Here is a 12,134-nt window from a genome sequence, read left to right as displayed (position 1 = left end):
GCAGTCATACTCTTAGTTCTTTCGGTAAAGTCACGTAGGTAAAAAATGAAATTAAAATTAATAAAAATAAAACAATAAAAAAAATCACGACGTTTCGGAGGCAACACAAGTCTCCGTCATCAGGTGGGACCGTCACAGCCACATTTGCTGCATCACGAGCAGTGTTAGCTATTCCTGTTGTTTTCTGAAATTACAATCAAGGGGTCAATTCGGATATGTCGAACGACAAATATGAAGTCAGTAACCACACAAAAATAAACATTTTATTAACATTTCAAGCTTTTTTTCACAATTCAGCGTTTGCATAAACGAGTTACACCAGGAACAATTGAATACAATTAGAAAACGTTCCAACTTCACACCGATGGAAACGTTGAAACTTTAGAAAAATTATATCTACAGTATGTACTTTTTCAAACTTACGGGGTCAAACCAATATTCATTACAAAAGTCATAACCATACCCAACATCATGATGCAGATTATAGGTTACAATTACGATTTGGTTGTACGCAGGGTCAAATTCAGAGGGTTCTTCCTCCTCAAACACGCAAACTAATAAATCAGAACATTTATGAAGGCACATGTGGAAAAAAAGCCCCCGTCTCTCAGGTTAAAGTAACTATTGTGCATTTTATAATTTGGTTACAATATATTTTGCTCGAGTACACAGTACCAACTAACATTTTAATGATTGGAAAGTACAATGTCGCATATTCATCTATCACGTAGCCACCCTGTGCACCACCCTATGCAGTATGTCCACACTTTAACTGTCATTCTCTATAGATGTTCAACAAATCTTGACCTTTTCATATATACAGGAATTAATTCTTAACCTTGCCTACCTACCTTTGCGTACGTCTAGAGTATAGATAGGAAAGCATTTCCCCATGTTCAGACAATTTTCACTTTTTTGTCCAGTAACCTATTTGCGTATATTGTAAAGTGCTATTTTCTGGAGATGTTCATCAAATTCAACCTTTTCACAAAGCTGCCGAGACCTCAGGCCCCCGCGAGTGGGGTACATGTGATGCTGCCATGTACTGTTACTGTTTCTGTTGTGTGTGTACGAGTGATGAAGACAATGTTTGGGTTCAATGGCATTCACCGAAAATGAAAATATCCCATGATGGCGGTGGCCATTTCTGAATGATTTGAGAACGAATTAATGCTCTAGGGCAGGGGTCTGCAACCTTTAAGACATAAAGAGCCACTTGGACCCGTTTCCGAAGGAAAAAATAAACTGGGAGCCGCAAAACCATTGCAACATTTAAAACAAATATAACACTGCATATATTGTTTCTTACCTTATTGCTATATACAGGATCGTACAGTCAGCTGTCAATCTGAATAAAAAAAGGACTTTTTCACTTAACAATGTAAAATATATTTTTGCAAATTAATAGCTAAATTACCTGGTTAATGGGATTTTTGTTCCTGAACCTCAGTGCACAGTGTCTGCACATCAGGGCTGTAAGACGTCACCTTCATTTTCACACAGGCTTGCAAGCTGTCATCTGTGAGGCGTGATCGATGTTTGTTTTTAATATAGTTCATGTTGGAGAAGACCTGCTCACATACATATGTGGAGCCGAAGATCGACAGGACTCCAAATGCATACTTTTTCATGTTTATATAAGTGTTGGGGATGGCATTCCATGTTTCGAATACAAGTTTGTCCTGTTTGGGAAGGTTTTCAATATCACTCCATTTATGATTCTGAGCCAGAATGGCCTTCTGACGGGCAACATCCTCAAGAGTAGCGGTCAAGCATTTGAACTTGGACACCCATATATCTTTGTCGGCTATATCGGCCAGTTCCATCTCAAGATCAGGTTGACTTACACCTGCAAATGCAGTCATATTCAATAGGGATGGATCGATCGCCAGGGGAGTGACAGGGAAGGATAATGTCGTTTTTTCCTCTCTGAACTCACAGAATCGTTTCCCAAACGAACTTTGCATTGTGGTGATTGCAGACTTGAAATATTCCAAATTTATCGTATCATGACTTTGTTTGAACTCTCTCAAAGAGGGAAAGTGAGACAGTGTACCTCTCTGTAAATCTTTGACAAACACTGTCAACTTGCTCTCGAATGCCAAAACCTCCTCCAGCATGTGCAGGGCTGTGCCTCCTTTCCCCTGAAGGGTTGTATTTAGCGTGTTTAGATGTGCTGTCATGTCTACCATAAAATGTAATTTTTCCAGCCACTCTGGCTGTTCCAGCTCAGCAAAGGTGAGCTCTTTGCTGCCCAGGAAGGTTTTTACTTCTTCCAAACATGTGACAAAGCAACGGCAACGTTATTGCCTGTCACCGGGCGGGCAGTGTGGAGCGGAGCGGCGACCTGTCAGCAGCGGCAACGCCAGAGCAGGTGTCACAGTGCGCCTCCTCCCCTCGCTAGCATCCGCCCCGGAGCCGCGGTCAAGGTTCAAAAGAGCCGCATGCGGCTCCGGAGCCGCAGGTTGCCGACCCCTGCTCTAGGGAATGACGGTTGCCACAATAATGTCTTAATGAATCAATAAAAAGTTACACATCATTGTCAGCTGAACACTATAACCAACTTAAAAAAAATTAGTCCATGTTTGCGAGCCAAAAAAACAATCGCGATGGTGGATTGCACTATCTACACAACGATGCATATTTGATCATCTCTGTACCACGCTGAAATTGTTCACATTGATAAAATAAAAAATATATAACAGCTCTATGTTAATCCACTTGTAGATGAAGGCCTCTCCACACAATGTCACGTGGGTTCTTGACCTAACTTCACCACACTGGTCCGTGTAGGTTTGTAGGGTGGGACCAGGAACAGTTCTGATATCACCCACCACCGAGCCGTGTCTGTGAATCTCAAGTCAGTGGGTTATTTATTTATTTAAAATATTTAACCTGGAAAGTCCCGCGAGATGTAACATCTCATTTGCGAGGGTGACAAGTGACACATTACACAGCGAGGGGCGAAGGGTCCCTTGTAGGATCACGAGCAGGACTGGGCAGGTTAGTAGTGTAGTATGCTAACTACTGTGCCACTGCTCCATCTCCACCTTGTGATACCACTAAAGCTATTTATCAGCATGGCGAGTAGCAGCAAGCCTTCTTGGATATTTTGTTTGTGAATCTACCAACATCATGCTCCCCACAAGCAATGCAACAACCCGTTCAGAATGGCCCCAATTGTGTGTAAAGCAGAACATTTAGTTGGCAAAGGGTGGCGGCCTTTTCAAACAAGTTTTCTGTATCCCCGTTTCACGCGTTTTGGTGAATTCCTGCCGGAAATTATAACAAGACAATGTGGTAGGCTAGTATTGATTGTGTGAGGCTGTGTTGATCCAGCATGCAGAACGCTTCTATTGTCTATATCCACGTGTGTTTTATTGTGTTTGAAGTCCTCATTGAGAAAGTATCTGCTGGAATATTCACATTGCATCTCCATTAGGCTGGGGGGCATCTGGTGGGGGTCTGAGCCCAGCATCATGTTCTGCCGTGTCGACGTTGTCGCTGCTCTCCTCTGCCCCGAGTTTGCGGTGGCACATGGGGCAAGTGTCCTGCACATAGAACCACTTGCGCAGGCAACTGGGGTGGTACATGTGGCCGCAAGGAGTCAATACTGCCACCTTCATGTCCTGAAGATAAAACAAAATTTAAAACAATAGTTAAGCATGGCGTAGTATGACATTTTTTTTTATTATAAAAAAAGCAATTAACACCTATCTGAATATTTTTTGTGCGAACGCTAACATTTTAATTTAACAACACAAAATTAAGTGGTTAAAAATAAAACAGGAGACAAATGTTGTTGCACCACACAATGTGAGCCATGTATCGTACAAACATTTTCTAAAATGTACAACACCCATCTCACAAACCTTGAACATTAAAATTAATCTCATATGGCATATATAGATTCTGAGCCTTGGACATAAAACAGATTCTAATAGTCACTGTAATGGAACTACAAATTGTCTTGCTTTCGCCAGCTCAGTCTCGGTTTACAAAAGCTATCCTGGTATCCATAAGAATCTGTTAAAATCGGGATTTTGTCCCATTATAACATTTTCTGGCATCGTGCATGATCATGAAATGAACCAAATGTGGGGCTACCGGAGTAGCAGAGGTCGCAATCGGGTACCCTATACCCGTACCCTACCCGATACCCGGCTACCCGTACCCGGCCGGGTACGGGTACGGATACCCGTTTGCGACCCTGGTGCGGCCGGGTATGGGTACGGGTAGGCCGTGAGTCACTGGTGAGTCACCGTTTGTCACTCATTTCCCAACGTCTTGTCTCTTCTCACAATTCAAGTTCCTAGAATCAACCCACCCGCGCCTGCAACATGGCTTCATCCCAGAGGTCGCAATCGGGTACCCGATACCCGTACCCTACCCGATACCCGGCTACCCGTACCCAGCCAGGTACGGGTACCCGTTTGCGACCCTGGTGCGGCCGGGTACGGGTAAGGAATCAAAACCCGTTTGCGACCTCTGCGGAGTAGTGGACAGTGTTGGTAGAGGAGGTAGGCCTGTGAGCAGTAGGTGGGTCAACATTAAACATTTCCAAGGCCTCTCACTGTGGCCAGGGCTAGTGATTGAGTGGGCGTGACTTTGTAAAAGTGGGCAGGGCTGAAGAAGGGAGGTGCTACCCTAGTTTACCACGTGTCCTGGCTGAGCCATCTCAACGTTTGGCAGCTTTAAACGTCTCACAGCTCAAAGGAGTGGAATGAAAACTTGAGGTGATCCCTGTACATTTTACTTGGCTCGTTTCCAATGTTACGTATGCACGCACCTGGTAACAGACTGGGCACACGTCTCCATGTTGCGCCAACAGTTGCGGCGAGGCCCTCTGCATGGCAGCCACGCGGGATCCAGCCATGCGCCGTAGCTTCAGGCTGCGCCAGCCGGCACGTGCGCGCTGCCACAGGTTGTAGTAGGCGTAGGCGAGCACCACAGTCACGCCGGACCAGCTCCATCCACCGCCCGTCCACTCGAGCAGGCTGAACACCACGAGCCCCAGAGATGCCAAAAACTCCAGGCCGCGGCAAAACCCCTGAAGGCATAGGTGATGACAGCTAAGGTCAAGAGATCGTCATCACGGCTGTTGCCATTGATGCGGCTACACCTCACCATCACTCCCTTCCTCCCATTAGATCTTGTAGTTTGTTGTAATGTTGACACTTGGCATTTAAGGACTGCTCTTACAGTATCTCATCATCTGGCTATGTCTTTGCCTTGGTTTCTGAACTCTGGGTGCCCATTATAATGCATGTCATTGAACCTGCTTTCATCTATCCTACACATTTGTCTCATACAATGTGACCTTTTTTTCTCCAGATTATATCTAACAACAATCTGTTTGTTTGTTCAATTAAGAACTTTCAAGGTGCTTACCCTATCAATGAAATTGACAATACTCACACATTGGTGCCAGCCTGTTATGTAAAACACAGCATATATATTCTTACATTGTTTTAATGCATTCCTGCCATTGTCTTAACAGTTAACATGTACTATTATACAAAACCTATGTAAAATATTGAAAAGTACTGTGGGCATGTGTGCAAATGTATCTTTAATATTTAAACTGTACACTTAAAATATTCAAACGTGCGGACAATTCAGTAAGCTCTTTGAGATTTCAATCTAATTCAATGCTAGAACTCAAGTCATAATATATGTGATAATTAAGAAAAACTTATCATCCTCACCTGCAGGTAATAGACAACATCATCCATGAATTCGGGAGGCCAGTCACGCTGCTCTTCGAAGGCGAAGAGTAAGTAGATAACGATACTGCTCATTGCCTGTAAACAGAAAACACAAAGCTGTCACACTCCCCCCTTAAGAATGGACACCACAACCCGCTGTTTTGTAAGCAACTCGTGTAATTGTGCTTAAACAAGTGTCCAATAGCGGCCTAAAATACATTTCTGCTTAAGGTTGATGAAACTGTGGAATCCAAATTATAATGCGCAAGTTTGTCAAGGGCACAACTAAAGCGTGCGTTGTTTGGTGCGTATCCATGCCTGGAGCGCCGTTAACACAGTGCTTGATATAAGGATGAGCCAGGAGTCCATTGGGAGAAGCAGGTTGATCCTCCACATCAGGAACATCGGGAAGAGGCACAGGAACAAGCACATGCTCAACGCACGGAAGTGTTTCCACCTATTCCTGCCAGATCACAAAAGATCAGATTATAAGTGCAGTGCTATGCTGTTTGAATTTGCACTTTAGGTTAATATACAACAGCGTTGAAAAATAACGAATAGTAACATCTCACCAGTATTCAAACATAAGACAAAACAATCTAAATATATACAGACACCGTCAACTATCTTGAGAATCTAGTTAAATTAGAAAGCTTCCTGGGTTCAATCGCAGGACCTCAGCAATGCCAGCCCAGTGCTCTGACGTCTGAGCCACCCAGCAACCTCTAACAATCGATTTGAATCATTGAATTGATGCATCAATATCTTCCTATAACACACCTTATATTTTATTATTAAAAAACACGTCTGTTTTCACAACCACCAAAACGCACAACCAATTTGAATCACCAAAACAATAATTAACATGGTCAGTAATTATCGTGCTTTGATAACGACTGAAGTTTAAATTACTTATCACGTGCAGCAGCCAAGTTGAGCAGAACAGGTTCAGAGATTTCGAGCGCAGATTGCAGGGTGGAGGCCAGCACGACGAAGAGGATGATGCTGAGGAGGAAGGCTCGATACACGAGCTGCAGCTCCAGTAGCCCCGTACACATCGCCATCATCAGAAACATCACGCCTTCCGAAATCCCCCTGCATGAAGCACATAAAGAGACAGCATTCTTGAAGTGGCTGGGTGGTTCACTGGTCAAGAGCTATTAAAAAGAGAAAATCTTTGTTTAAACCAGGTGAGAGCCCACTGGGACTACAAGTCTATTTTTTTCAAGGCCTCTTCGAAACCGAGGCCTGGGGAAAACCACCCCAACCGCCTCCACAGTCTCTATGGCAGTGTTATTCTTTTCAAGACCCGCAGGCCATTGGCGAGCCCTGGTGGCCTTTAGTGCGGCCCCTGACGTGCAGCCCCCGACAATACATAAATGTGAAAACACCCCATCATGCTGTCAAACCAAACAGTTTCAAATGTGTGGCGGCCCTCACACCGATGTCTTATCGGCGAAAGCGGCCCCCTCCAAAAACTATAGGCCCCGAGGACCGGTTCAGATGTCACTCGCCAATGGTGTTAACCATGGACGGGAATAAAACTCTGGTTGCTAGGTTTCATAGTGTGGTGCAATAACCACTGTATCACCTCTACAGGAGACATTTCATTTACATCAACTTCTAATTACAAAAAGCTCAATGTGTTCATCACTAACACTGGCTTTAAAGGAGAAATACATAATATGCGATTTTTTTTTATCAATGACCCTTCTTCATAGTACATAAAATAATTTAACATGCGATGATAAAGGGCCATGCAATTATTTTATGTGCTATGAAGAAGGGCTATTGCCCAAAACGTCACTTCTTATATTTTTATATAGATGTTCTTTTTACAGCAGTGTTATTGATGAACATGTTGCGCTTTTTGTTATTTGAGCTTGTGCATCACTGTCAATGCAATATGACCAAATGTTTTTGTTATGACACAATATGCTCAATAACTAAATGACAACAAAGTTTTGCCATTTTGGAATGAGTATGTCACGTGTTCAGTGCAGGTAAAAGCATCTCACCGGTAAACTGCGTCTTGCTGTAGAAGCACAGAGAAACCGTGCAGGTAAAGTCTGCATAGGGACAGCAAAGACTGGGCTACGTGGGATACCACAGATGTCAGGCCCAGCAGGAGGTATGGACTACCGCAGCACTTGGCTACACTGCAATATTAAACATACAACAAACAACAACGAATGAAGAGTCACTGATAATAATACAATATGTGGAAGAACATGAGGGTTAAGTAAAAACTATTGCTTTACTTGCCACAAGAATAACGCTCTAATAACAATTTAGGGATAATCATTCCAGGTTGTGGACTCATGGTTGATAAATACACAGTACATGCCTCAATAATTATAATATTTAATAGCCCTTTGACAATCCACTGCTGGAAGAAGGCGGCCCCAAGCTTTGTTGCTCATGGGAGCTGTTTTCTTGTTGGTCAGTACAGGTTGGTGAATGGCGGGGATGCCCAGATTTAGCCGTGATATCACTCCCTACCATTGTTAACAAGAGCTGTGAATCAAATTCGGGGCGTCAGGTTCATAGCACAATGCACAAACCACTGAGCCACCATGGATGAAACTAGTCAAAGGAGGACAATTTGCTTCTTGAAATTGAAGATAGCGGATTCTGCAATGCACTACGTCAAATATATAATGGACATATCGAATGTAAGAAAACCAATATTGGATGCCCTCCGCTTTGTGAGTTCACCTGGTGAGTATAAGCACCAAGTTGTCCTCCTTAGAGTCCAGTGGTGGCAGCGAAGTCTGAGTCATGAACTGGACCAGCCAGAAAGTCAGAAAAAGTGAGGGTACGGACAGCTGCTGCCACATGAAGATCAGTAGTGTGACAATGCCTTCAGCAGCCATCAACTACATGCACAGAAAATGTGGGAAAGACAGAACAACCATTCAATTGAATATCATATGAATAATATAATATATACAATGATATCTATTGTTTGTTAAAAAAGTGGTATATGCTGCATAAGATGATCTTTGACCATTACTCTTTACTGTGCATGTTTATCGTGATGTGGAAGGACCTTGTACTTTGTTATTTTCCCTCAACAAACATTACAACTGACTGCATGAATGTGTCCAAGTGCCAAATGTCATAGTTGTGCAAAAGCCATATCTGACTTTACGCACAAAAACTTTTTTACGTGATCTTTTTTTCATCATTTTGTCCAATTGTGCCAAGAGCTTCATGCCATTAAATCAAGAATACACATGTAAATCTCACAGAGCAGTGCTCCTGGTGAATCAGAGAATGTCCCTCAGAAGAAATTTTCAAGAACAGCTCAAAAATACTTCAAGTAAGATATTTTTTTTCTTTATACAGTAGGAAGCATACTTTCCCAAAAAGCTCTGCTGTGATATAGTCAGATGACAAATTCATATTTTAGTTTTCATTCTCAGAGATATAATTTAGATAAACCACGTGCTGTCATTTTGTGACCAGGCTGAGGCCATCAACGCGATACACTTGTGAACCTCGTGTTTAAACTGCTGGACTTAGGGTAGTAAAAAAATTATCAAGACTAACCTGGCGTCCCTCTGCCCACGCTTGCCGCAGCAGGTAGTAAGGCAGGTAGATGTTTGATAATGCGGCATACATCACTTGAGTAACACTGAGGGTGATTGCAAACCGCTGTAGCAGAGGAAGAACAGAGCTAGGAAGGCCACAGAGGACCCCAATAAGGGGAAGGGAGGGGCCCATGAAACGCCAAACTTTCCGGGTCTTGAGGCAGCAGGCACAAAGCACTTCCACCAAAACCTGGGCTGAAAAAAACACACATTGCTCAATTAACTGGAGAAAAGAGCACATTAGAATGTGCACACAATGTACATTATTTGGAATATTTTGCAGGAACTACTTCTTACCTAATACAGCTCCAATTAGATGAATGAATAAATTGTGGTTGGAATAAACAGACTCTTCTGATGTAAGTGAAAAGTCAATATAACTTCTGGAGGGAAACAAAACACAGAAAGAAAGCAAATCATTTAAATTACATTTTAGTTTTTCTTATCAGACAAGTATTTATCAATGTTAAATTTCTCTCAACGTCAAGATAAATACTCCAATGTCAAAATATGTATGTGTGTCTTACCTTGAAATAATGTGTGTGCTGGCCAGTAGAAAGCCAGCCATAAGGTGCAGGTAGAGCGATATGAGCCTCCCAATGGGCAAAAACAGCACCGCAAACCCAAGAATATGGCCTGTGATCACATGTAAATTATTTACAATAGCATGGGAATTGATAAACAGAATTGTCAAGGCTCTAGATTAGTCTATACAGGATATTATCTGATAGCTCTGTCGGTGTGCATTCTGGTATAGCAGCTCAAAACTAAAGCGTGCGTGACCATTTCTATTTTTTACATCCAAACCAAAGCATGAGATCAATGTAATGATTGTAGTTTATAGTAACTATCTGTCATGCCACTTAAAATTTTACAGTGATTATTGGCCATGTAGAATAAAACACCTTACGAGAACGTTGGTCACGTAGTGTGTGTGGGTGAGGAGCGGTGGCGCAGCCGTTTGCGCACTGCACTGAATACGGCAACCTGAGCTTGATTGCTGGCCATAGGTAACACCAGTTGCAAGTGATGGTGATATCTGAACTGGTCCTGGGACGTCTTCCTCATACACCAACCCCACGCTGACCAGCTCTGACCAGCGTGAAACGTAAAACTACAATGACTGATACAGCACGGTTGACTACGTATGGTGTGAAAAAGAAGTCCAACATACAGTACATACATTATCCAGCATTGAATTGACAAAATGTTGAACATTTTTTTAAATCAATGTCTCATTAAAACGTTACACTGAGCTGTGTAAATGACAAAGTGCGTGCTCGCACCGAGGAAGAATGCATTCCATGCTGCAAACTTGTACTTGAAGAGCATGCCGTCACTGTTGGTGTGTAGCCGGGACACCAGCGTGCTCACGTCCCACGTGTAGAGCGCATCCAGGAGGACCAGGGCGGGCACTCGGAGGGCGACGTTGACGGCCGCTTCCAAGCGATCAGACCAGGCCATACCAGCCTCTTATGGCGACCACAAATACTGAGAAAAGTTGAGAGTAAGGCGGTGGGGGGAAAAAAAAACATTACCAGTCATTATGACGACCACAACATTGAGGATAGGTGGAGGTGGGTGACAGGGGGATATGCCACACCGGTCCTGATGGAAACCACAACACTGGGGATAGGTGGAGGTAGGTGGGGAGGGGGCACATATGCAAGTGAAGATATCAGTGTACAATATTATGCTTGTGCTGAACGGGCCCTTTTCTTCGCGGTGTGCTCTTTGCCTAAAGCGTTTGGCAAACCAGCGGCATTTACTTAACAGGGTACACACTACCTATGAGACATACACACACACAGTCAAAACCGGTCAATAGTTTGCTTAAACTCACGTCGAAAAGCAATGGCATGAAAGGCGTCAAGAATCATTGACTCGAAACATGATTGACATGTGGAGATGACATTTTCTTTCATGCTGTACTTACTCTATATTAACAGCAGTCGAACAATTAGAAACGCAGCTTGTTTGTATTGTCATTTAAAGACATTCATGATCCTGTATAAATATTTCTAGTGCGAAAATTAGGCTTGAGCTGACTCTACGTTAAAGCAAAGTGCCGTCCTTAAAAGTGCAAATCCCGTATCTGATTATACGTTAGGATGGCTACAAATGTTACCCATGTGCATGTTGCAGAACACACATGACGCAGCATGCAATTATTCATAAAACACTCGATAGTGTTTAAGAGTCTGGTAATTTCACTTGCCGTGTGACCCTGGTTAAGAATGCAACCACAGTACGATTACTGCAATCGGGTTGCATAGTAGGCCTCTAAATAATGCCCACTTTGCTTAGCAGTAATCCGTTAATAATGTGCTATTATTAACATATCCATGATCCTTCCCCACACCCCCCCACTCCCCAAATTGCTATTTTAAAAACGCAGCGTTCTACACATGGCAACGAACCTCGCGGAGTTTATAAACAAAACAAACAAAAAAACCTCACCGTAAACAGGGGCCCAGCTGTGTGACGAGGCCGCTTTTAAAAGATCCGCACGGACGGGTTCACGATCGCGCTGCTGTGCCGCACTGCCAACCCCTGGAGGTGGTCGTGGGGGGGTCGTGGGGGGGCAGCTCCTGCCGTGCACCGAGAGCGATCGTGTGATCCACGCATCGCCTTCGTTACGAGAGCGGCCCGTGGTTTAATGTTGATTTTTTTTTTTACGCGCACTGCAAATACGTGTCGGTGTTGTTTACTCCTGAAAGAGGAAGAAAAAAAACTACCGTTACAACAACAATAATAATAAAAGTCCGAAGCGGAAGGTTTAAAAAAAACGAGACACGTATCGACAACGACGACGACGACGCTACCGCTT

The 12,134-nt window shown here is 43.4% G+C and overlaps 1 protein-coding gene across 1 annotated transcript; it reads right to left on the bottom strand.

Annotated features, from left to right (window-relative positions):
- Positions 1–241: 241 nt before the first annotated feature.
- On the bottom strand, positions 242–11,977 carry LOC144717590 (RING finger protein 145-like). Its single transcript, XM_078593070.1, has 12 exons — positions 11,765–11,977; positions 10,591–10,795; positions 9,832–9,940; positions 9,602–9,687; positions 9,264–9,499; positions 8,427–8,587; positions 7,727–7,867; positions 6,621–6,803; positions 6,027–6,171; positions 5,709–5,804; positions 4,790–5,050; positions 242–3,629 (listed from the first exon to the last, which is right to left on the bottom strand). The coding sequence occupies exons 2-12, from the start codon at positions 10,766–10,768 to the stop codon at positions 3,423–3,425; spliced, it is 1,803 nt and encodes a 600-aa protein (XP_078449196.1). The 5' UTR covers positions 10,769–10,795; positions 11,765–11,977; the 3' UTR covers positions 242–3,422.
- Positions 11,978–12,134: the final 157 nt, after the last annotated feature.

This window comes from Lampetra planeri, chromosome 4 (genome assembly GCF_965212315.1).
Source record: "Lampetra planeri chromosome 4, kcLamPlan1.2.h2, whole genome shotgun sequence".
Lineage (NCBI taxonomy): Eukaryota > Metazoa > Chordata > Hyperoartia > Petromyzontiformes > Petromyzontidae > Lampetra > Lampetra planeri.
The sequence above is the reverse complement of the archived record's forward strand: the minus strand, read 5'-3'. Positions and strand labels throughout refer to the sequence as shown.

What these genes read in the sequence shown, in the direction of transcription:
- LOC144717590 (XM_078593070.1), bottom strand. Translation starts at nt 10,768, where the DNA reads ATGGCCTGGTCTGATCGCTTGGAAGCGGCCGTCAACGTCGCCCTCCGA. An exon ending in AGCACACACATTATTTCAAG is followed by an intron (nt 9,688 to 9,831) that starts GTAAGACACACA and finishes GTTTCCCTCCAG; the next exon opens with AAGTTATATTGACTTTTCAC. An exon ending in CTGTGTTAACGGCGCTCCAG is followed by an intron (nt 5,805 to 6,026) that starts GCATGGATACGC and finishes TTCTGTTTACAG; the next exon opens with GCAATGAGCAGTATCGTTAT.